The 27,017-nt window shown below is 41.0% G+C and overlaps 1 protein-coding gene across 1 annotated transcript in view; it reads right to left on the bottom strand.

Annotated features, from left to right (window-relative positions):
- TMEM132C (transmembrane protein 132C) overlaps nt 1-26,521 on the bottom strand; it is a gene marked incomplete at its 5' end in the record, with an annotated part of 144,004 nt that extends 117,483 nt beyond the window's left edge. Inside the window, one exon of the mRNA XM_031045510.2 lies at nt 25,617-26,521. Coding sequence (XP_030901370.2) covers nt 25,617-26,521 — 905 coding nt within the window. The remainder of the gene's footprint in view (nt 1-25,616) is intronic.
- Between the last annotated feature and the right edge of the window lie 496 nt (nt 26,522-27,017).

Here is a 27,017-nt window from a genome sequence, read left to right as displayed (position 1 = left end):
CAGCATTTCCATTTTTTTCCATGCATAAGAATCGACACAATTCTCTTACAGACTTAATTGCATGGTGCCAACTTTAATGTGATTCATACACAAAAGCAGTTTCTTTCATAATAGGTTGTATTTTGTACACACAGATGTTACAAAAAGCCAATATGAATGCCTTCAATAAGTAAATCTTATATTTAATTAAAAGTTTGTAATTGTGTAGGGGAAGGTAGAAGGGTTTAGACTTCCAAATGGTTGTGTTTAATAGAAAAAAATCACCTGCTTCGAGGAGAGGGTGTAATTTGCTGTGGAACAACCTACCTGCTGCCATTCTAGAGCTATCACCTTATCTCACTGCCCACCAAAGGCCAATAAAAAGAAACCGATTTTGTAGGAAAAACAGTCAGAAAACTATGAGAAGAATTGGGGTAAATTGAATCGATGAAGCAGAGATGGGTTTTTTTTAATCTTTAATTAAAAGAAATGCCCACTCATCAGGAAGATAAACAGCAATCTAAAAATACTCTCCCAATGACCATAACACATTATGCAACACACACTGAGTTCTGTAACGGATGGGCCTCAAGAACAACAGCCTGCTCCTGTGCATTTCTAATACTCTGCTTTTCGGACATGGAAAGCTCATCAATCCTCACCAGTGGCAGGACAAATCATGTCCATGCAACACAAACGGCCACTGGGTGTAAACACGCGTGGCTCTGCTGGAAACAGGATTCTATTCTCTAGTATATGCATTTGTCTGTTGACCACCTTCATCTCTGACTCCTTGAAGGTTTCAAGGCAATGTCTCACATAGCATTTCTATACCCTCCCTCATCACGAGTTAGTGTTCATTAATTTTAGAGATTCTTTGTCTTGCTAGAAAGTTTTAACCAGAATATACAGACCTTGCATTCTACTCAGGTTTCTACTCAACACTGGTCCTTTTTGTTCTTGTAGAACCTGCTTTAGGCCAGGTTTTGTGCCACCACCTAGAATACAGATTTTGATTTCCTGTTTTGCTGGGGAGGTTTATCCAGGTTTATCACTGGACTTTTTCCATCTCTTCTATATTTAGATTATCTGTGCTGTTACAGTCTCAAATGCTGAATGCTCTCTGCAGCTGCATAACACAGCACAGATGCACAGTAAGCTCCTCTCTATATAGGACATTGTGACACAGCACAGTGGATAGGAAGCTATTCCTGGATACGACACCAACTTCTTGTGTGACATTGGACAAGGCCTCTTAACCTCTCTGTTCCTCATCCTTCTCTGAAATGCTGATGGTAATACAAACCCATTTGATCGCTAAGAACTTTCAAATCAAAGGAGGAAATTTCAAAAGAAATGCTATTTATTTCTCTACTAAAACATGCACATCTGTGATGAAGGATGACACTTATCTCCTTATCTCTGTATCCACCACCCAGCACCGAGATGCTGGGGTTTTTCCACCTAAATTTTCTCCCCATCTCTCTCACTTCCTTCGTCTCCCCAAGTATTGCTATGGACTTTAAGAAAAACATGAGGGCCAAATTTTAGAGAGCTGTAGAAACATCTGGCCTAAACTCCAGTAAACACTGGACCCCACTTAGCACTTAACTATTCCGACCAGTAACCTAATTTAATCCAGAATCTGCTATACTTATCACATTCATTGCTAATGTGTCTGTTTCACAAAAGCCTTATCCAATGCTCTTCAAAGTCTGTAGTAGCACAGCATGCACAAATGTCATGGTTTAAACCAGAATCTGTCCTTCAGTGCTGTGATGCTAGAGAACGAAACTGTGACCTGGTTGCACAGCAGTTTGGTTGGAAAACCATGAAGCAGAAACACTTCCAGTTACTGGAATGCTGCCCCAGAGCCCTGCACAACTTCTCCCTCTGTCCTGGGTACAGTACCAACTCTATAAACAGTAAATAATACTCCAAAACCCACTTAAACCAAGGAAACACGACCATTTGAATGACTCCTCTGCATTCTAAACAGAGCCCCTAGCAAAAGAGAAGCTTATCAAAATTTTACCACTCTTCCCAATTTATAAACTATCACCTACCTGCACTCCACAGGACATCACCCAGGGACTCAAAATAGTTCAAAAAAGGATTACATAACCCTTTACAAAGAGACTGTCTTGTAATTTCTTTTACTGGGACGTGTGAGTTTTCTCTGCTTCAGTAAGCTCCTTATCAAGAACTCTAATAACCAAGAAAGAATCAAAATAACACTTTAGATTGCACGTAATCTCACTTAACAAAACTGTATGTAAAGGCACATGGGTATTTTTAACATTCCATACTACCTCTGAAAATCACTCAATGTCACAGAACTCAATGGGTCTGTTACACAAGTCCAGGCATGACAACACTGAAAGGTAATGGCTACCACAGGAGAAAACCCTGCTTGCCAACTAGGCACTCTGGTCAAAGTATATTCCAACTGCCTGTGCAAGTGTAAAGGGGTAATTCTCCACCTAACCACTGCTGCTGCATACAATCATCAAATAACTAAATTAGGCAGGTAAAAATCTAATAACTGCTTACTTTGGAAGTCCATTAATATTTAAGAAGATGGACAACTACATGAAAATCATCTTTAAAGTCACTGGGATTTGTAAGTGAAAGTATGGAGAAATGAAAAACGAAGTCTGCTCAGTAACGATAAAGAAATAGAGTTAACTTTTTCCAGCCATAATCAATGAGAACCTGGAACAGCCAGGGACTTCTGGGCCAAATTATATCTGCACATCAACCCTGGAATGGGTCTCTTGTGCTTCAGTCCAGTTCCACAATAAACATGAAAAGGAGCAGACTTCAGTGACTTTGTTCAGTCTTGGTAACTGTCTTCTCTATTCAAAACCTGTAGGTTTCCACCATACTTGGAAACCGTCTTCTGGCAACAGGAAGTGACTTGGAAAAAACCTCAGTGCAGAAGCCTTATACTCTGGGAACAGCAGGCATACAACTGCAAAGACAGTGGCTGCTCCAGTACGATACCTTAAACTGCAATGAAGAACTCATAGCATTGCTAAAGGATATTAAAAAGTAAAAGCTCAGGAATAGAACTTCACAAGTAATTGATTTGGGTTTTGCTGGTCAGACGAAACCACTAACAAAGGTGAAAACACTACTATCAACATAGTTTTGGGGGTTGATGCTTACCAGAAAGAGGAGAAAAATGTTACTGACGTGATTTTATTTCCCCCTTTTTTAATAAACTAAAAGGCTCTGCTTCATTTTCAGGTTGTCTGGCTCTTTCTTAAATTAAAATTTGACATATTAATTTCTTTGGCTGCCTCAAAGTTGTATTCTGCACTGAAGACATCATTTTGCCAGGAGTTTCAGCCAAACTCAGCTCCTAATAATCCTGAGCTATAAACACCACAACAGTGGATTTTTTTCCATTACTGGAAAGAGGGAAGCATATAGCAATTCATAGAAATAGCATTAGAGATGAGAACAGAACTGTTTATAGAACTGTACCTGCAGAAAGGATCAGGAGAAAATAAAAGATCTGAGGTATCAAAGACAATACGACATTAACACACTACATCTGTAAAACAGCAAGAAAGAGCTTTTAAACAGCCATAGCCAGTGAGGCTTTAGATTGCATCTCGCCTAAAAATCAGCCCCTATCATGAGAATTAGACATTTAAGTATACTTAGAGGAAAAAGGTCTCTCTCCTGATGCTCATATATGGTAGAGGACTCACCCACCTACCCAAATAGACCAACCGTATCTTGTTATATTCATCATAAGGCAGAGAGAGATCAGACTTATTTTTAATTTCTCTGTTCTCATTTCCAATGCCAGCCTCCATTTTTTTTTGCTTCTGTGGTAGACCATGAACTGTCCTAGGAATGGTATTGCAAAATGATAAATACTTGGATCTGGCATTATGTATCAGCCTTTGCTACGAACAGAGTAGTTTTCTGTGATGGTGAAATACATTGCTGCAATCTAGCAGACACGGTCATTTGTGCAGTTCAAAGCTGCTAATAAAATATTCATACTCTGTGTCTTTTCTGTTGATGGTGTCTGAACTAATCCAATTTTCATCTTATCTGCGTCCTATGAAACAAAACTGGTCTTTAGACACACAGATTTCCAGGCCAGATTTTCCCAACATGAAAACACAGATTCACAGCCCAAACACTTTGGTTGGCACTATGTTGTCTTAAAATGAAGTTTGGATTGCAGTTTACAACCATGTAAAAACTCTACATAGATACAGGTTTCATGTCGGACTCAAAAGTAACACAGAATCTTGCTCAGTCCTCCTAAAAGGCAACATCACTTTATTCTTAGTGTCTATGCAAATGAGATTACTGCTTTGATTATTTAATTATTTGAAAGCATAGACTGACTCTTACAGGGTGACTGCTGGCAAAACCCAGTTCAGAATTGTCTTTTGCTGCCCTGGAATTAGAACAACTGGTGCTAACATGCAGGTTGCTCCTTTACACATCCATCATTTTCTCTGTGAATTTCTACCTGCATCTGTATTGCTGGTTTTTACAATAGCATTTCAGAGCAGTTTCCTACTTGGAGGAAAATAGGAGCTTTTCAAATTACTTCTAACTGAGCAATGGGAAAATTTAGTTATAGCCAGAGAAGCAACACTGACCATTTGGGGCATGGTACAAAATCCTATTGCTCACAGAAGGAAAGTAATTTTTGCAATGAGTGAGAAAACGACAGTCCTAACTTTTCTATCATCATCCTCAGACTAGTAAAGATACAGAAGCAGGTTTCAGTTCTGAGCTCACATGTCTGAATAGCAATTTTACAAGACAGATGGGGCAACTATTCCATAGTAATTTAAGAAAAACTGTTTTCTGCAGTGACGATGCACATGGGACACCTAACCTGAAACTCTTCCTGTGGGAAAAAGTCAGACATCAGGGAAGAGATGTGCTAGATCAGTGCTAGATTACCCTTATGTATGTCTGATGTTAAAAAAAGAGATGAATGTGCCAACACTATGCTCTGGGAGTAGTTGTACTACTTAGCAACTTCCACATCCGTTCTGTCAGGTACCTTGCTACCTCTGACCCTAAGTGTAAGGTAGTATTCCACACCCTTCTCCCTTACTCTTCTATTTGTACTACAGATTCTTTTAGAGTGCTGTTATCCCTTGGGAAGAGAAGTAGGAAGGGGCCAGCAAAGTAATTTTATGTGGCTCCTACTCTGAGTGGCATGTTCATTTGTCTTTTGTTACTATGGAAATCACTGCATAAAGAAACTGTGCATGGGAGGCCAATTAAAATGTCAATAAAAGTAAATACATTTAAAGAGGTCACGGTCCATGCATTATGCAATGAGGAAAAAGAAAAAAGGCTTCTATTTGTATCATGCTAATTAAATTGACATGGTTATTGCAGATCATTTTGTTTCACCTGAGCTGTAATTAAACGACACCACTTAATGAGAAGGACCCAGTACTGACTGAATATGCTTCTGTAGTAAAGCTCCTCTGACAATGAAGGATGTTTCTGTTTACATCTCTCATCATTTCACATTCCCAAATGTCAATGACTTTTCAGTGAGGTAAACACTATTTTTTAACATAAACCATTACAGGCACATGTAATTATGGGCAGTCTTTAACCAAGCTTTTCATTGGCTATTTTGCATCCTGGAAAATCTATGGTGCTACTTCTCCTAAAGACAGATTGTAAAAAGTAAACCATCAAAGTAATCAACACAAAAATTAAAGTCATAATTGCCTTTCCAGTATGATTCATTTAAACTGGATACACTAGGACAAATTACTTTCTTTTTCACGGGGGTTTTACGGGGATTATTCCACATTTAGAGCAGATTGATACCTCAGATTGGTCCCAGAACTTCCAAAAGAAGTTAGTATAATCAGAAATACAAAGCTTTTGGTAGTAAGAGCTTACATAGTATCCAGAGACAAGACAGAGGGAGATACTAACAAAGATCACCATTACTATTTCTTTCTACTGATGCCTCTGCTGTAAGGTACAGCCTTTCACCTGAGCACAGAGCACACACCACGTTTATTTTAAGGTGCAGCAACAGCTTCTGCTGACATCTCCTGCCACTATGTGGAAGTGTGATGGATGGCAATAAGGCGACATATAAATGAGGCTTCAAAGGATTCTGCTGGCATCAGCCACACCAACCATATGTCCCTGATTTGCATAACCAAACTTGGCAGAATTTTTTTATTACAGTTCATTTTGTGGTCTCTGCAGATCCCATAAATATTTTCCTACACAGAGAAGCCTTGCCACATTAATTATAATAGGATTGCTTCGCTAGGCAAGTGGGAACACAGCCAGGATCTAATAATCTGGCACCTTGGTGCTTAATATTCAGTACAACTCACATATGAGATGGATCTGGAATGCCTACTGGATCTTTCAAGTGCATCATCAAATCTGGATCTCCAATGATTCTTTTTTTTATGCTTTAAAACTTGAAAGTGAATTCAGTGCTTTTAGAGAAGAAGGGTAAATAGAAGAGCTCTGAGCCAGGAGGACAGTTGGCAGGGTCTGTGAAAACTCCTTCACCCATTGCTATGAGAACGATACTATTTTTATCCTGGGCTGTGCTTAAAAAAGCCCATCCTTCAGGTTTAGGATGTAATGCAGTAAGAGCAGGACTCAGAAGGGAGTCTGACAGACTTGAAATCATTATGGAAATCATATTTCCTAAGCAAAATCTAGGTGTGTCTGGAGAGAAGCCTCACTAGAAAAAGGTTCATTACAATGCTCCATTCTCTTTATTATCGCCCCTAGAGGTAGCTCAGAATCTCTTCATATCTCTATGTTAGCAGGAATGAATTTTCTTACATTTGTCTTTAGCTGAAAGGCTGAAAACCAATACAGACAAAATGAAGCTGTTATGACTGTTACGACACCAAGATGTATGTATCTGAACTAAAGTGAACAAAGATGAGACACAACTCTAAGGAACCCTAAAAGTGAATTCACTCTTAGGGAAGAAACCTGATTTCCATCACTCAAGGTAATAAAATTCTCAAGTACAGGTAACAGTTGTGCCATTTTGGACCCTGAGAGTTCAGATGTCAAGATCTGTAAAACCGACGTCCAGCACTCTCCAAGTTCAATACAGAAGACCAACCTCCATTTCACATGAGATCTGCACACAAACATTGCCTCCATGGCAGACTACTGCATCTTTCAGCCTTAGCAGTCACTCAAATCATGGACATAGTCCTGTAAAAATAACAAAGACCAAATGAGATTTTAGGCCCTACAATGCACCGGGAGGTCCACGGTGGATGCATACCTTGTTTAACTTGATTACGAGTCATTTAATATCTGCTTACAATATGGCACTGTCAAAGTCAGAACAGCGAGATCCAGTCACTTCATTACCGAAGGTGGGTAACTAATGCTCTCAACAAGACAGGCAGTCGCCGTCTTGAGATCTGTCACTGGCACTACATGTTAGTAAGTGCTCACAACCATTCATCTTCACAGGCAGGTCTGTCTGCTGTCTGCAAATCACTGAGCAAACTGGCAGATAGCCAAAGCCTCTGCTCTTTCTCTCCCTTCCCTTTTTTGGGCCAGAGAAAGGAAACAATGCCAAGACAACCTTGGCAGTTCTCTCTGCCACTACTATCTCCTCTTTCAGCTATTAAAGTATTGCAACACAAATACAAAGGCAAGAACAGCATCTGCATGGATGTGAAGGCAAATGCTTTGACCCATAAGACCTTTTCTTTGCCTAAATCCATTCCCAAGCACTAGACAGCATGTTCATAGAGGGATCCAAAAATGATGTCTGAGGAATATATATCAGCCTTTTATAAACTTACATTATGAGTCCACTTTTGGTGCTTGTAAAAAAAAATACATATATATTTGCATACAAGTATATACATTTATTTTAGTAAGCACCAAGGTAAGGATAATAGAGATCCAGGAGGCTGAAACCATCCCACTGCAGTCTCGAGGCTATTATTCTAGCCATGAGCTTGCCCATCTTTTTACACCACAGCTTTCAAAGGTTTGTATCAATTCTGTTGACTGTAATCCCCTGATGACAGTCACAATCAGTGTTTTAAATGCACTTAACTTGATTAGGTCTCAGTGGATTGTTTGCTTTTCCAACTACCATATGCTTAGCAAGAGTGAAATATAAGCCTGGCCACCTCTCACGCATTCCTTTATTGATCCTGGCTCTCCCATCTTGAAGGCACTGAAGCTCCCACTGACATCAATGAGAGCTCTGCTGTATGAGAGAGGAGTGCATCATATGTTTATTTAAAAACAAAGTGAACTGAATCAAAACGAGAGGTGGGTGTTAAGCATCAGGATTTGAATAAAATCCTCAGCTTTCTTGCAGCCCACGGAAGGCACCAGATCAGGAACAGTTCAGTGACTAGAGCCTGATCTGACTTCAGTCTTCCCCACCTTCAAATTTCAACTCTGCTACTGGATATTGTTTGGAAATCACAGCCAGAAAGAATTCCTACGTTACTGCTACCCAAATGTTATCTGTCATATCCAACCAGTTTTGATAATGACTTTCAATAACTACAAACCTCAGGTGGTTTCAGGCCCACTATGCCCTACTTCAAGTTTTTATAGCATTGCCTGTCACCAGTACCCCTGCTCCCATATACAGCAGAACCACTGAGGAAAATGTCTTCCAATTGCCTTGTTCTTCTTTCTCTAAAAAAGCAATAACCGTTTTTTTACTTAACAATCCCATTTTAAGCTTAAAATACAACCAATAGGAGGAAATAAAATAACTACAAAAGGCAAGAGTTAGAAGTCACACGGCTGAAACTAATAGAAACCATATTTACGTAAGTATGTGTATCTAAGTGTTTCAGGTTTAGGATAAGAACCCCTTTGCCAAAAATGTGGCAGCTATATTTGCTAGTCTCCACGGGAAATGTTATAAAGAATTAAAAGCAAACAAATTTTCCTTTCAAATAAACTTGACCCGTATGTTTTAGACATGTGTTTTCTTTTGAATCCTTGTCCTTCTTTGATGGTGCTACAGACTTTCCCCCATTTAAGAGCAAATACTTTATTGTTACAGCAATACTTTCCCACAATTCTACTATGAGGGCCTCCCTGGTTTCTGAAGCCAGGGCTTGAAAATCATCTTCACTCCTCGCACACATCTGCTCCAGGCAGGATGCCCCCAGGCCCTTTCTTATAGGTCTGCATGCAAACTTCAGCTATTAAATTGCAATCACAGCAACTGGGAAAGAGAAAAATCTTAGTGGCATATAACTCACACAGAGGGAAACAGGACTCACTTTTGGATTTTCTCTGATCCTTTGTACTGTTCTGTTCTCTCTTCTTGCACACTGATCAATGCATTTTTCTTTCTTGCTCCTTTTGTGGAATTAGTTCCTCCTTTAGCTCGGATGAGAATTTTTTAAGATAGCAAATAAGATCTTGTCTCATTCTTGTTGGTTTAATTAACCCACTCAAACGAGCACATTGGGCAACAGGCTGCTAAAGCACCACACTGGACTGTCCAGCATGACTGAGCACAAGACTTCCAAAGCTCAAAGTAAGAAATTACAGTTACAAAAGGGATTTTACCTGTTGCTTGTGATAAACAACAAATGTGGGCTTCACTATAAGGCCTGCCATAAAGCTCACCGCAATGTACTGCAGAACTGTAATCACTTATTCCATGTATTTTCTGCTAATATATTTATGGATCTCTAACAATATGCAACTAGCAAAACCCTTATGGTGGTGCTTTCCCCAGCTTACTTCTCTATCAGATCTCTCTCACCTCTGTTCGGCCTCACTGTACTTCTGCCCTCATAAGCACTCTTGTATGAACAACTCCATGAGAAGTCTGGCACTTCACAAGATACTTCTCCTTCTGGACATGTCTTGTTTTAATTATCTGTTTCTAAAAGCACGACTAATTGCTAAAAGAGGAAAGTGTGATAATCAGGAGTCAGAGTGTGGTGTTACAGGCTACTAGTCCTTAGCACAGGTACTCAGTTGTCAACCTGATCTTTCAATGGAAGCTTTGACATGGATTTAAATCACCACAGGATCAGATTTTAGATCAATTTGAGATTTGTGTCATTAACTGCAACCTTTATATAGCATTTACATGCATCAGTAGCTGAAATTTATGGTAGTATCACAACACCCCAAAACACCTGGGTCAGAAATGGGTACGGTCATTAGCCTGAAAATAATCCTACCAGTATCTACAGTAAGAATCTACCATTATTGCAAAAGCACCAACACAGAGCATGTGGCAAAAGTGATTTTTATCAAGAACCAAGATGATTCCATTTAATGGAATGCCATTTTTCTTCTCCATCTCCAACACTTCATCTATTTGGAGTTCTGCCTACTCACACCTGGGAATGTCATGGTTTCCCAGAAGGCCAACTGAATCCTGGGCTGCATCAAAAGAAGTGTGACCAGCAGGTTGAGGGAAGTGATTCTGCCCCTCAGCTCTCATAAGAGCTCACCTGGAATACTGTGTCCAGCACTGTACCTCTCAGAGCAGGAAAGACATGGACCTGTTGGAGAGGGTCCAGAACAGGAGCACAAGAATTACCAGAGAGACGGAACATTTGCCTTCCCATCTATTGCACTGTAATCTCAACGAAGAGTGCTCCTTGGAAATAATGATGCCCTATGCATACAGGACAGCCACTACTACAAACAGATAGGATTTAAATATGAACACTGGCCCTGGAAGAAGAGAACATTAGCTCTTGTTATCTCTGCTAGATCTGTTCTTTGTGTTTGTGCATTCTTATTTGACTGTTCAAGTATTTTACACTTAAGCTATAATTGATGTAACATATAAAATATTAAATCAATACATTAAATTGTATTATATCTTATACTGTATATGGAAATAACATCAGGCTGTCTGGCCAATCACATACTCTTTGGCTAAATTTTCATTCAACAAGCAAATAGACCCAGAAAACCCCAGGAAAAGCTCACTGATAAATGTGCCCACTCACAGGGCTTTCACTAGCTGAGTTCAGGATGACAAATGAAAGACTTCACATCCATTTTTTGTTTTCAATAAAAATCTTGTTTAACACTGTCATGAATATTCATGTGCTTGGCAGAGCTCCAGATTAAGCAAATCAAACAAGAAAACAACAGTCCACTTGGCTCCACAAAAGGATGCACTGGATTTTGTGTGCTAAAGCACGCGCTTAAAGAGAGGTACAAATCAAACTTTGCTGTGACTGTGCTCCAAGGGAAATAAAATCCCCTGACACCAAAAGCAACCTCTTTGCATGCAAAAAATAACAACATTGGGCAGTAGCTCCTACCTGATACAAAGTCCACTGGCATTGGTCATGTGCAATACATTTACATCACAGGAGTGCAAAGGCTGAGGAGCTGCTGCTCTGCAGCTGCTGCTCCTGATGGCAGTGGTGGCCTAGGTGACCCAAAGCAGCAGCTTATGGAGGCCCTTTGGCTGTAACAGCTGTGTGTCCTCTGGAAGTGCTGCAGAGCAGTCTGGAAGGTGCTCCCTGGTGTAGGGGACAGCATTGTGAATTTTGCTTTCCTGGGGGTGGCCTAGCAGCTGCCTATGGTGGCCTCAACCTCATCCTATTTGGGTAGCTCAAGGACTGCGCTTGCAACTAAACCTTGTGCAACAATAGGAGAAAAAAGATTGCATCTACCACATTTTGGGGTTTTTTATTTCCTCCAAAGTCTTTGTATACTTACATGGAAGAGTCATAGCCCCTCTGAAAAGGATCACCAGAAGTGTTGTGAGTTCAGTTTACAGTCCCAGTACGCTGATGGATGTGAGACATGGAAGGATCAACTGAGCGACAGAAAACTGCAGTCTCATCTAGTGGCTCTAGGGATGGTATCTTAATCCATGACCTACTGCTTTACTCATTATGTAGTACCACTTGCACCAAGGGAGTATACTTTTACATACATATTTATGTAGTAAGCAAGTAACACACTTCATTACAATCAAGGATAGGAGAGAACTTCTCAAGTAATAATTTTCTAGACAAGTCAGTCATGCTCACTATTATTATTTTCAAACCTGACCACATGGAAATTTAATATATAAACACTGAAATCGTAATAACATTTTGTCCCCTCATCACATGGTTGTAAGTTATTATTACTCCTGTACAAGACAGCCCAAGAAGTATCATATCAAATGCAAGTCTCACATTGTGTTTAATCAGACAAGAGAAATTACAGCTCCAATCTCCATATATCTCTCTACAGTGAAAAAGTAAGTAGTGGAAGGTGCAGATAAAGCAGAAAAATGAGTAAGCTGCTTAAAGGAAGAGAGACAGACCTAGCCACACAGTTGGGCGTTCATGCAATGTAAATCTCAAGTTCTAGCGCCACCAACACTTATTCACTTACATAAATTTACTCCTATCAGAGTAACTTAAACTAGAAGTTAAACACAAGAATTAAGGTTCAACTTAGGAAAAGCTGGAAAGCATCATCCTGTTCCTAGGGTGTAGAAAAAACCTACGGATTTTATAGCGGCTGTTTCCCAGTCTCTGCTGCACACATCCACATCTGACAGTTACACTCTGCAATGACATCATACGTGTGTCTATAAGAAAACCTGTTCTAAATACACTCCACAGCAGGGCAGGGTCCCAGCAGATGTTGCTCAGGGACTTGTGGTAAGTCTGTCTCAAGCACACACACACACAACCATCTGCCAGGTTTGAGTGGCCAGAAGGCAGCAGCACAAACTCCTTGCTGGGGCAGTGGTGCAGAGACAGCCTTCATGCACATGGACATTTAAAGCCTTAGATAGCACACTAGGAAGACTTAAGAGGCATAAACAGCCAGATTCAATAATTCTCTACCAAAAGCAATCCAGATTCCAACTTTCTCCAAAATACCTACCTGGAATGAATTCCCACACAGGACTCATTTCTGCTCTGAATGATAAAGCTCTAAACCAGAAAAGAGTTTGCCCCCTCCAAATCGTAAGAACATGCTCAGACTGAGTTAAACTCAATTTGTGTTTCTTCTTTGTCTGTCCTTTTTATATTTATAGAAAAGAGAAATAAAAGGTAAAAGCAGTTATCCTTTGGACAAACACTTGAGCACATGTATGTTTCAGAGCAGCAATTGTGACTTTTAGTAAAACTAGTTTTCTTATGTTTGTAAAGACTCAATTACTACAACCCTCTTGCATTTTCTCCATTCTTTCATACTGCCAACTCTGAATCAGTTGAGTATTTGCTGAAAAGACAAGTCACGGAGCAAATGTTACTAGCCCAGGTGGCCCTTAAGCACCGTTTAAACAATTATCAAAGTAACATTCCTTATGCATTGAGACTTTTCTTGCGCAGAGAAGGACGCATGGATGTTCGCTTGCATTTGCCATGAATCCTTTAGATTTCCCCCTTGAATAGCTAGGACTTAAATAAAAAGACATAATAGAAATGAACAGCAGTGGGATGTGTGGAGGCGGATATAATTATGCAACACAACAGGACAATCATTGCCTTTCTGAACAATCAGAGCTTCCTAGGACAAGAAGTTCTTGACCATTTCCCATTCCCCGGAATTGTTCGTACATCCAGCCAAGATCAAGACATGACTCACTCTCATTTAGCACTATGAGAACAAGAACGTTGCTGTGGCTATTTCTATTCAGTCCTCTTACCTAATATGCCTACTGCATATTAGGCAAGGCATTCCCCAGAATGACACCTTCTGGTGTTAGTTTCACTAACATGGGAGAAACCAGAATAATCAGTATATTTAAAATGTAGCTAACTGTATGATTCTTTCATGCTAAATAACTGAAGAACTAGGAAAGCATCATCTAATTTGTATCAAACAGGTAAGCAGTTAGACCCTTTCGACAATATTCACTGCAGTACAAAACACTCCCATCTGCAGGATCAAACAGCATTTCATAAAGCATGATCTTGATTTTAAAGGTTATCGCACATGTTTAACTTCGGCCACAGCACATACAGCTAAGTGCCTGAACAGTCTCATTGCAGAACTGGGGCTTACAGCTTTCCATCCTTCAAACACTTCATCCATAGCATTTTTAATATCATTCCCAATAGAATGATCTATCCGACTAAACTGTGGTTGATCTTAGTGCAAGGTGGTACAGAGTCATTCCCTCATGGGAAATCTGTTTAATAGTTAATAGATATGAACCTAACAGGGCTGTAAAGATAGATAATGAGGATCCATCTAAGTCAGTCTGAAAGCATACAGAATGTAATACAGAACATGCAAACCTCTTCTTGTAGGTAAGAATTTAGTATTTTTTATTTTTAAACTCTAAGCCAAAAAGAAAATTGCTGCATTCATCAGGTAAGTGTGATAGGGAGGAGGGAGAGCCTAGAAAACACTCACAGATGGACCTTCCAACAGCACCATTCAAGAGGCAGACCACAGAGCTGCCCCCAGTTGAGTAGCACTGGGGCTGCTGAGTGTGGAAACTCAAAGCAAATCACATCCCTCTTCCAAGAGGTTTTGAGGAACCAGTTCTGAAGGCAACCCGGCTGCAGAGCCTTGTGGATTCATACAGCTTAGATAGCTGTATCTATAAGAGCCACAGATTCACACAGCTTTTCCTAAGACAACTGGTGTTTTTATGGCAAGAAAATAGAAGTACTAACACAGGAAAAGTACTGCTACTCCCACCATCAGTGTTCAGACAAAGGATGGGGATTTTGAACAACTGCCAGGAGTCCATGGGATCAATTCAACTTCAAAATGAAGCTGTTTAAGAGCAAAAACAAAGCTAGCATACCTCATCTGCTATTAGATCTCATTTCCCTTAAGTACTTGCCAACACACACTCAGGGACTGTTTCCACCTTGAAGTATTTGAAATCTAATTAAACATGGGTAGAAGCAAAAACAGAGTTGAAATAGCTGACATGATATTATGTGTGTGTTGAAAGATAAAGCCAGTTATATACCAGGGCACTAAACTTTCAAGTTTATTGCTCTCCATCCACTACAATAATGACATATTTGCACAGCTATATGGCATCCATTAAGTGTAGACAATGAATAAAATAACATGTTACCGTGGGGTCTATGTCAATGTTTACTTTGAGTAAGAAATCAAACCAACTGTTACCATAGCAATGGGCAAAGCACCCATCACCTGAAACGTTATGGAGATTGAAGAATGCAATGTATGGACGACAGCACAGCCATATATTTAACACTGAGAGATGAGACACATTAATTTCTGAGCACCTATTCAGGATTTCTTTAAAGAGCTTTCAGAAGATATTAAAATGAACCAGCTGTCATTGTGTGTACGCAGTGGATAAAATCTTCACTCAACAATGTCAGTATTTGTGCCCAGTGTTAATTACAATAGCATTGTCTCAGGCAGATAAGAGAAAAATTCTAAAGCAGTACCCTAGAGTCTTAGGAAATGGAGGTTACACATCACCTGCATGCCAGATTGCTGCTTGCAGTATCTGTGAGAGGGCTCTGAACAGCTTGATTTGAGATACTAACACTTCAGCACAAGAGTTACTAGGGAATTGCTGTGGAGCTCAACGTCTCCCAGCTCAGACCCCAGGGGACCTAAGCCACAAGGTTGCTGCTGCTCCCTTCAGTGACTCTGTTGGGAAGTTGAGCTCTTCAGGTCTGAAACCACCACTTCCGTGTGTCACCATGAGCACAGCAGCATCCACCAGTAAATCCAAGTTCAGTGTCAAGAATCCAAGTCACATACTTGAATGCTGCCATGATGTTACCTGCAATAGGAAGATGTCTACCTGATGCTAGAGCTGATTTGTGCAATAACACTGCCTGCTCCCTGTTCCTCTCTTTGCCCTGAGCCTCTCTGTTCAGACCAGCTCTTCACAGCTTGCCGAGTAGACAAGTGAATTGAAAAGTTAACACCATCCTTTGATCATCTGCTATCTCAGAAAACAACATTACAATACACGTAAGTGCACAATGCTCACTCTCAAACAACCAACAACAACTAAGTACAGAAAAGAAGTTTGGGTCATTTGCTTCTATTGGAGAACTGTAATCATGCTGCTATGGAAGTGTAAAGCTGTTGTGAAAGAAGCTGGTGCTAATGTGACATCTCATGAATGTTTCTGATCCTGAGGAATAAAAAGCAGCCTAAAGCTTGTGAATATTCTCATTACTCATCAGGACTAAAATCAGGTACGCTCCTAAGTGACAGGCTCCTGCTGTGGGTTGGTGTTTCCTTTCCATAGGAAGAGCTCTCTGTGCAATCAGGGCTTTCGCTAAGCTAGACATAACCTCAAGCAGAAAAGTATTTTTGCTACTACTGGTGGTATTTTTGCAGCCTGCTGAGCCCAGGCACACCGAGTGACTCAGTGACTCCAGCAATGAGCATCACAGCACCTCATTTTTTACAAGCTATAGCAAAACTCAGGCTCCTCTCTAAGCAGCCATGCAACCCATAGGAAAAATTTGTTTCCTCAAAATGGGATCCGCAAATGTCCAATATGGCAAATAAGAAACCCCCTTAAGCTGGTCAGCAACAACATTTGTGCCTTAATGATCACCTGAAGGGCTGAACTGCCATCCCCACTGCTCATGGGAGGAGTGAAAGACTAAGTACGACATTATGGTGTAGTATGTCAGGCGCTCTCATCCCCAAAACCAAGTTGTGATTCATAATCCATAACTATTTATGTGTTCTGTTTAATGACTAACCAGGGAGGTTGAGGAATCAGGCTCCAGGCTTTGATGCGAATACCACATATTCCCTTTAATGAGCCTGTCTCTCTTGTACAAAGAGCTCAGTCTCACAGCACTTTGGAAATCAAGGCTTACATCTTAGAGCCAGAGCTTGTAAGAAAAAGCAAATCTTTTTAAGCAGCCTGACAGCTGAGAATGCAAAGGGCTGTGTCTGAAATGCTTCCCCCCATTCGTCTTTTTCCTTCTTTTTCCCTCAGATACATGCTATTTCTCAAGCCTTCTTTTCTCTCGTCTTGCTGATCTAAGCAGCAATATGAAAACCTAAAATGATGCTGTTGGAGATGATTAGGCTGTTAGTGCAAATTAACCCCCCGGCAGCTTTGCTAATAGACACATTTTGTAAAACACCAGGAACCAGACAAACAAACATAAAAGATGCTGAATTCCTTTTCAAGCCAGTCTTATCTAAACTGTGAATTAAACAGATTTTCTGTGCACTGAAACTCTATAGAAATGCAACTTTCTTTTCAAGAGGATACCGCACACAGCAGCACACACCTCTCTCCAAGAGGCAGCATACACAGTACAAAGTGGGAATTCAAGGAAATACAGAGCACCAAATTAGGTCATGAAGGAAACGGTGACAAGCATTGGATTCAAACACCCTGCAGCTTTTAGGAAAGCTCAGCACTGTGTAGGAATTCTCTCTCCAGTACAGAGCAGCGCTTCCCACCATCCCCATGCCTTCTGTGGAAGTTCCAACTGTGAAGTGTCGCAAGAACATATAACCAATTTAAATTCTTTGTGTATGTGCTGTCATGAGTGAGGAGCAGCAGGATGCCCGAACAGAAACTTCAATCAACGCAACAGTTTCTATCTTAAATAATGAGTCCCTCAAGTACCAGTGAAACAATACAGATAAACCCGATTTTACAGTCCTCCTCAGCCACGTACCTGCTTTTGGATCACTCCCCATACTTCCACCCCACCTATGACTTGCTGCTGTCCCTGCCAGCATCACTCCAGCAAGTTACTGCTGCTTTTACAGCTTTAACAGATGCACTAGGTTTTAAAACCTTGTCATACAACTTTCTCAAGGATACTAATTTCCATTCAGACCTACAGGCTCACACACTTTCTCGCTTACAGTAGCCTTGGTACCCAACAGCTTGTCAGATAATCACACAGAGAACTCCCAGGAGATTCCCTAATGCATCAGATCACAGCCTTTTGCAGACAGCCAGAAAATATCTACCTTGGTTTAACTAAAATCTACTCCCAGTAGTATGAAGTTTCCCTCACTACTGCTGGTTTGGGAGGACTGGGATGTACATGGTATGATCTTTTAATGAGCCACCATTGTTTCTAATTAGGCAAGTAACCAGGGATTTAATTAACTCTGGTAACTTGAGTCACACAAACGGCTAATAGTCTAAACAGAAATTAAGCAGAGGTGCCTCATTTCATCTTTAAGCAGCCTTGCACATGCACAGGCATTTGCAAAGGTCAGGCAGAGCAGAAGCTAGCAGGAGACAACTGCACCTCAGAGCAAGACCTCAAAACAGAAAGACAAGAGCCAGAGGCACCAGTGAGCATTTAACAACACGTGCTGCAGCATAGCTGGAGAAGAAGCCAGGAATGACTTCACTAGTTTGCAGAGACTAAAGGGGACAGGAAACTGCTTACAAGGGGGATTTTAACAAGATACCTCAATATGAAGTACCTGAAACTAATACACACACGAGTTTGCCAAAAGTTAACCAAAACCTTCAGCTCCGGCAGTTGAAGCAGCACTGAGAGCTAGCAACTACCTGCTGACTGGTGAGGCACTCATTTTGTTCTCTTCCATTTACAGCCAACCCCTCTGTGATACAAAGAGTATTTCCACAAGTATTATACCACCAAATCAGTTAACTGCAAGACTCCTGCATGATGTGATTTACACTTAACAGGCAGATGACGGGGTTTTAAGGGTGGTATTTTCAAAAGGAAGGCTATAACTTCTCATCATCAGCACTGAGTAGTCTGTGGACATCAGCACCATTGAACTTGAATGCTCAGCCCCTGAACATGTTGTGGTCTGAAGCCTCTTCCTGGTTCAATGATTGCAAAGCTGTGCTTCAGTGACTCACTCATGGTCAATCTGCATATGACTTCCAAAGTAAGGAACACACACTCAGCCTTCTAACAACAGTCTACTCTTGGTACCAAGGAGTTACATTGCATTGGAGACGTCAATAGAATTGCTCAGGTTTCTTAAGCACACTTTTGTAAAGGCTTTTAAAGAGGGTCAGAGGAAGAGCTCCTGTTTTTTTATAGGCAGCTTCAATTTCCGGTTCACAACCAGTTGCTTTTAAAACCTTACCAATCCTCACTCATTGCTACCATAGACTCAAGCAAGCCCTGCACATCTTCACTCGTTTTGGTAAGAAGCACTTTTCTCAGTCTCTGTTTAAAGGACACCCTCACCAGCTTAGCATTTTGAGAATGAGTCATTTGTTCGGAGGATCCAGGTGCTCTGGTACAAGAGTGATGTCCATGAAGAGTGCTTGCTAAGAGTTAATGAAGTTAATTAAACTAACTGGAGTGTGATGCCATCCTCTCAAATATCATTAACACATTCGATCAAAATGCTTTGAGGAAGCATTTTTTATGTCACAAATGCTTTTTAAAGTTATATGGGAAATAGTTACCCTTTTACTGTTAGTCTGTTATATTCGTTAATCAATGCCAATTAGGAGTACATCAACAGACTATCTCCCCATTGCTTACTGAAGCAGAACATAAGAAATGATAGCACGATTGCTATGAATTTCTAACCACGCTTTTACTTTGGAGTAATCTTAAAGCACTTGGCAATGTGCTGCTACATTTGTTACTTGCAAAAACCAGAATCCCCGCAGTGTAACAGTTTTTGTATGATTTACTGTCACTTCTATTATGTAAGGCACAAATGCCCTATGAGGATCAGAGACTTGCTATACTGAATGGTGCACAACAAGCACTGCCTGGTCTCTTCCCTGAATGAAGATGAAGCCAGGAATAAAGTGATCAGTCTAAAGTAACACAGTAAGTCCTGAACAGATGAAAAGAGAACTCGGATCTCTTGGCTTCCTAATTAATGCACAACAAGGACTAGATCACTGCCTTTCTTTTATTAACCTGACAAACAAAAAACCCCAGAAAGAACTAAGTTTCAGAAGGCTAAATGCTACACAATGAAATATATAAACCCTTCATCAATGCAATATATAAAGCCCCTTCAAGCCAGAATTCACAGCTTTAAATGATTTTGCAAACCACCTCTGGCCTAACACCTGCCTTTGAGGGTCCTACCAGTACCGTAAAATAACTGGGAAACTCCTTTGATGGGCTGGAAGACTGGGGAAGAGATTCTGCAGTTCCTCTGAACTCCGATTAGAAGTTCCTATGCATGCAAATTGCTTTTATTTTCCTGTCTTAAAAACTGACTTTACTGAAAAAGAGAGACAATATAAAGTATGAACAGAATATTGACTCTGTCAGCAGGTTTGCATTTTATTTACTCACGATGGGAACATGAATGGGGAAACTGTATTTCAGGTGAGAACAAACAGCACTTCGCTATCCGGACTGCCTGTCATGCATGCTTTATTTTATACAGTGTAAGTAAGAATTAGCCACTTAAAGTTTATCTGTGCCTCAGGATACAAGATGTACGTCTAAAGAGGAGGTTTAAGGCCCTATAAATGGCAATGTCGCTATCATGGACAACATGTGTGTTATTTCTTACACCCAACAGGTAAAACTGTGGGTCTGAATTTTAGAAGACAAGAACTTCTTTCCAACTGAGAATGCACCATAAGGAGACAACAGAAGCAAGTGTGAAGGCTTCAAACTCCTCTCCCTTCACATGTCAACTGAAATGCTCTTGTGCAGTGAAATCGCTTTTAAATATTTAAGTAATGCAAAGCTGCATAGGAAATGAAAACTGTTTTGTTGCAGTTCACATCTGGAGCCACACACGCACGCCCAGAAAAGCATCGCACCAAATCGCTCTGTCTCTCTTCATTTCACTCAACTGCATTAGCTGTAAAACATGAAGCAGCATTACAAAAGCGCACACTTCATTTCACAGTTGGAAATCAGTATTCCATTTACTCTGGAAAACAGGTACTTGGGGTATTATGTCCCAAATTGTGGGTTGACACAAGACAAGTGAACTCAGCATTGGTTTTGGTTTCATATAGTGTGGTTAACTTCAGCTTTAGTCAGTCATTACAGTGTCACTTGGGTTTGCAGTGATGCAGCATTAAAAACTGACAAACCAACAGTTAAGCACAGGTAAATTTCAGAGGACTAAAGGTTAATCTTACTTACATAAGGAAATGTCAGTACCTAAAATAGAACAGTCATTGCTTGAAAACGTTATTAATTTTAGATTTTTACATAAAGCAGACAAAACAGCTGTGGGCAGTGCCAAGCACAGACACCTCTTGAGTGGTTTGCTCCCTAGGGAGGCTTCAGTAGGTCTTCCACGAAAACCAGTCAGAATTAGTGCTGGAGGTACCCCTGTTTCATGGCCAGATAACAATCCAGTCTTCAAAATACTGGGATTTATAAACACTCCGTACACAGATGTTATAACTACTTTTTCTAGCTATGGCTATTCTGTAGAGCTACGCCATGTGTGCATCTTCCTCTTGGTTTTTAGCTGTTCTCAATACTACCCAACATAGCACTGCTGTCAATACTCATTAGGAGCTCACATATAAAGCTGCCTCAGCTGATGGGCTTAATAAGCTTTCCTCACTGCGCTTATCCCTTATCCTTCTTCCAAACTGTAGGTTTATTATCGCTGCTAATTATCCATTGTCTTGGGTTGATTTAGTTTGCAGGACAAAGGTAATTCAGTAACGCTGTTTACAGCCTACACCCCTTCAGATGCAATGAGATGTGCTGCAAAATCTGTAACAAGAAGCCTGAGGGGGGGAAAAAAGTACCAATGTCTTTCACTTATTTTCGCTAATCAGGACAGATAACAACTTCATCCCTTTTCTTTTTACTTATCCTGCTCAATACCTCCTGTAAATCGGGTTATCTGGTGGCTCACCACCTTCTACAGTGAGTTAGAGATTAGCTGCTGCCCAGCACTCCCACACCTCTAGCTTTCACCCTGTACTGAACAGTGCTCTGTCAGATCAAATGTGGCATGTCACGCCATGAAAAACAGATGGAAGGATCCTTTAGTGGTGTAGTAGCTGGAAAAGCATTTAGAGCTGCAGAACAAACACAGCGATGCACACAGGCCAACCTTTCCAAGCTGCCTAATACACTCAGCTCACCAGCTCCCCAGTACTACAAATAGAAATTGAGTGCCCAGCTTCCTACCTACCTTCAAAATCTCAGCATACACATGCAGCTGCATGCTACTTTCTGAAAGTTAGCTGCACAAGAACAGCTTACTTTCAGCATGGCTATGGTTTTTCCCCCTTATTTGTAGCCTGCTGGCTGCAAGAGCAGCTCATAAAAGCATTCAAGAAGGTCTTGCCCTAAGGATTTTGCTTTCTAATCCTTACAGACAATACACCCAAAATAATGAGTAGATAACAAGAGTGTGTGTACACAGCAACAATCAATCATGGCAGCTCTGCTGAAGCCAGTGCTGTTAATTTATACCAGCTTTGGGAAGTGCACATAACACCTAAATAGTCTTTACTCTAAACATTGCTTGGGTTTTTTCACTTTTCTGTCCTATACTGATGCTACTTTTCTTCTGTTCATAGTTTACCCAACTGCTAGAGGAGGCATCAGTAATTTCTCATTCTGATCACTCATCAGGCCTAGAAATTCTTCTCCATGGTAGGAATACAGTGAAATATTCTCTTCCCTCTTCTCTGTTTCTTTAGCTCTTTAATAAAGATTCTCATTCGTATTACTGTTGATAATATATGGCAAACCTGAGAGCCCTTCCCATCAGAGGAAGCTAAAGTCTTCTAGGAACAGGTCTGAAAACAGGTTTACCACTCCTGCTGCATACAGAAAACGCCTGTAAAGACTTACCAGAGGTGACACAGCAGGACAGGACCTGTAGCCTGTAACCCATTAGTATCATTTGAACTGCTTGCACAATAGCCCTGTGCTTGACTAGTTACAAGAAAAGAAGATCTGCGTTTCTTCAGACAGTGCTCCTACTGCTCTAATGTACTACCACGCATAATTCGCTTCACTCCCTGTCACATTCGTCATTCTCTTGGACTTTACTGGTGTTCTCGGGCTGATAAATTTATAGATCCAATAACAGGATTCTGAATTAAGACCCAACCTAAGAACATGGTTTCAATTGCAATGATTTGTGGGTATGAGGTCATTCAGACCAGTCTACTTTCCTTTTGCCAGAGAAAATTTGCTGCTATTATTCCCTCTCCCCTACCCCATCAATGATCCCATACAGTTTGTTTCAGCACTGGATGTTGCAATACTTCAATGAATAACATACAAGAAGCAGAAAATAAACCAACCCACTATGCCTGGGGACAATGTGTGGTGTGTTTTACTTTAGCATGATTAAATGTGAATGCATGTCATCAAATGTAGGGATTGTTCTGCTGGGAACCCCTGAGCACGAGAGTATCCAGCCTTCTATCTAAGCAGGCAATGGCCACAGAGAAGGTTAAAGGAGCCCTTAGGCAGACCCAGCATATGCACTGGCTACTCCCTGGTTCCTGTATTTACTTGCTTTGTTTTCTCCTGTAAGATGCAGACACTTCACAGATTCCTGGGTCAAATCCCATGTTCTATTGCACCCAGGAATTTTCACTGAAGACAACGGATTTCCATCATAGAACTTAAGGTGGCTTTGCCAGCCTCTCACCAGCCCTCAGCCACTAAAACTATGAGAGAATCCCTCTCAGACCCAGAACAAGCCATGCCTATCAGGACTCATAGGATAGTCCTGTATGACTTTTGTAGTGGGGCTCAGCTGTCCCTTCCTCTTCAAGTGTCAGGAAAACACTTCAAACTATTTCTATTTGTTTCATGTGTAATTACCCACCTGGACACCTGAGCAAAGCTTCCATCTGATACCTTAACAACTGCACAGATCAGCATCTTTGATAGATACAAGAGACTAAAAGACCTGGAAGACAATATTTTCAAACCCAAGATTGCTCTGGATTATCTCACGTTGATTTTCTTGCCTTTGGCTGAGGAGAGGGAGAAGCACACAGCATAGTGCTGGTTTTCAGAACATCAGTCAGCCCTATACCACATCTCAAGACAACGACAAACCAGTCCATGCCTACCAGAAGCAAGCAAAAGCCATCTGAAAAACAATCTTGGTCTCTTCAACCTCATGTTCTTCTGTTTGGTTCAAAGTAATCTTATAATTAAATTAAAAATGCAAACCTTCTTTTCTCCAAGAGAGTCTTTCAGCAAGAGAACACGGCCTGAGCTCTGTATGTGATAACACAGAACCAACAACCTATTAACAAATGTCAGATCATTCCCTTCAAATAAACCTGTCACCTCTTCTCAATGCAAATCCATTTTGCTCATAACAGCAAGTTACACAGGCAACTACTGATGTCCCACGTTAGTGTATCTACCTATTGCACCTCTCAGCATGCAAATGGCATTGTTGCCTTGGCAGTCAGACTCATTTCTGAGCAAAGAAATATATCAGCAGATTTCAACAAGCTTATTGATCTTCAGCTCACTTCTCAGGATAATAAAGACCATGACATAGACCTTCAAAGGGCAATCCCCTCCCATCCACCGAGCAAACATCCAGTTCATTGCCTTTGGATTTCTCCTTTCACCACAGCTACGCCTGTTATGTGGAAAACAATTCTTTCCCTGCTACTTTGTGAGAAAGGATTTTCAGTAAAAGATAAGCAACAGCGTTAGAAAAGACCTCTATAACAGAGGTTTCACTGAGCAAACAGGTGTCTGGGAGATTATCTCGCCAATTTAACTAAAGCTGCAAACATCAGAACCATTCTGGGATGACTAAAATCCCTCTTCTTTAAAATAGAAGCCTTTTATCTGCCAAGCGACACTTCCTGTTCTAAAGGCTATTCTCCTCGGTAGTTGTCAACTATGTATTAATCTAATTCATATAAGCCTTAGAAATAAATACTTTCATGTGCAGAATCCTTCAGGAAACTCTGATTCCCTGAGGCTTTAAAGAGCAATTGTTGCTTATCACCGTGGAAATTTCCCTTGAATTTAAAGCCTGGTAACAAGGAAAAAAGATACATCAAATATTTCAGTGATTAACAAGTTTCCCAGTCATCCTCAAAGGATTTTCATCCGATCAGCAGGGAAACTGCTAAAGAAGAAAATAAAAGGGAAGTGATCTGACCCAGTAAGGCAGTTCTTGTGTTCTCACGTCCTGTATTCACCACTCCTGTCCAAAATAATGGTACTCGCTTCTAACAGTCCTTTACAATCAGCAGCAATATCAAACACATTAGGCCTTAAAGGGTATAAGTAGTGTTTCTCTTTGCCAGCACATAGCTACAAGTAGATAGTTAAACCCCTCCCTAAAGGGGTCTCATAACAAAACCACTCTGTGTGGGAGAGGCCTCTGCCAGAGCACTTAAAGAAACGCAGGTAATTGAAGTTTTGCCATGTTTAAACTCCATGCCTGTGCAATAGAAGCCTCATTTTAAAAGTGTTGTAAAGCAGAGAGCTTTCCTTGAGCTTTACTGTCCACCACTGTGCAGACCTGGCCTCACTAAAGTAGCAAATTGCCATGTTTTGGGCTCTGTTGCAGAAAGTGAGCATATGACAAATAGCATGGCATACATGCTAAAAGCTTTCTAGTGATGGAGGCTTTAGACCCTCTTTGCAGTGGTCAAGGGGGGAAAAGGTATTTCAGTGGCTAGGAGCAACTTTCAGCGTGGATTTAACATCAAGTGAGTTCAGATTCATCCCATGTCCCCAACATCTTTGCGTGCTACTACATTAGAAACATGCAGAAACAACCTACTGTACCTGAGTATGAACTGATCCACCGTAGAGTTGTTGGCTATTGTCACATAGACATTCACCACCTCCCCTTGCTTGACAGGCTTTGAGGGCAACCAGATAACAATATTACTATCCAGCCGTAGCTCTGTTAGTTGAGAAGTCTCCTGGCCTCTATAGAGGCTGACAGATCCAATCCTCTGTAAGTGGGACATGGGTTCATCCATGCCATCTTTTCCTGGCCGAATAGCATTCCCCTTCCTTATATCCTCAGCAGTACACTCTCCCTTCTCATCTCCCGGTTGAATAGTATAGTAAAGCTCCACAGGGCTCCCATCAAATTGATCCGGTGGCTTCTTACGGCCTGTGACAACCACAGGAGGGTTAAACCAGCTTGGCAGGAGCTCCAGCTCTGCCACACACAGCCCCAGGTCCCCTTTCAGCCTGCAGCTGCCTCTGACCTCCCGCGTCTCTCGGAAGGCGAACACCCGCAGGCAGGGCAGCTGCTCCGTGGTGCTGTAGTCATCCCAGTCCCTGCCCACGATGTAGAACAGCACCTGCACTTTGGGCTTGCTCAGGTAAATTTTGTTGCTCATGATGTAGGCCTGAAGTTTCCAGTTATAAGTAAACTTGTTGGCAGATCCAAAAAGGTTGGAAGTTAACATTAGATCCTGGGGCACAGCTTGTTCAACAGAAAAAGGTCCATAGCTGGCATTTAATATAGGTGGTCTCTTGGCTTTATATGGGAAAAATGATTCCACCCTGGACTGCAAACTGGAATTTCTCATAAAGTCCTGGTTGGCTTCTTTAAGAAAGAACGATGTCTCAGCACTGAAGAGACGATAGCTCACAGGTAAGTATGTTGGTAATGAAGAAAATCTCTGATTATTGTTCAAGACCCCTCTACACTCGGCCACTGTTAAAAGAAAAGATGATATGAATTAGATCACATCTGCACATAGGTTCAGAGGGGCTACAGCTTCAGCAGAGCTACTGGTAAGTCAGGGACAAGAATTATTGCATGCAAAAAATATAATGTAGCTGATTGTTCAAATGTAGCCAACTTTTTTTGTTTCATTACATTCACAACAGAAAACAAAGACAGTCTCTAGCTCTGCTTTGCATTTATCTATGACAAATGTTCAGTCACACAGGTGATGTACAAAGGGTTGTCTGCAGCGCAATCAATCATTCATACACCCAGAGTGAGTAGGAAGGTTCACAAAGCAGAAACAATGCTTCTCCCAATAGCCGTTCTACATGGCTGAACAAACTGCAGTTCTTTGCTAACACACAGCAGGTCTGGAAAACGTTCATTGTATACTTTGACTATCACCTGGATGAGAAATAAGTAGGTTACTTGTCACTCCTATACAATGTCTCACCTCCCTAACAAGGCACCAAGCAAACGTGTATAAGTTTGCACAC

This window comes from Melopsittacus undulatus, chromosome 12 (assembly GCF_012275295.1).
Source record: "Melopsittacus undulatus isolate bMelUnd1 chromosome 12, bMelUnd1.mat.Z, whole genome shotgun sequence".
Taxonomy (NCBI): domain Eukaryota; kingdom Metazoa; phylum Chordata; class Aves; order Psittaciformes; family Psittaculidae; genus Melopsittacus; species Melopsittacus undulatus.
Note: the sequence above shows the minus strand (reverse complement) of the source record. Positions and strands in the feature narration are given on the sequence as shown.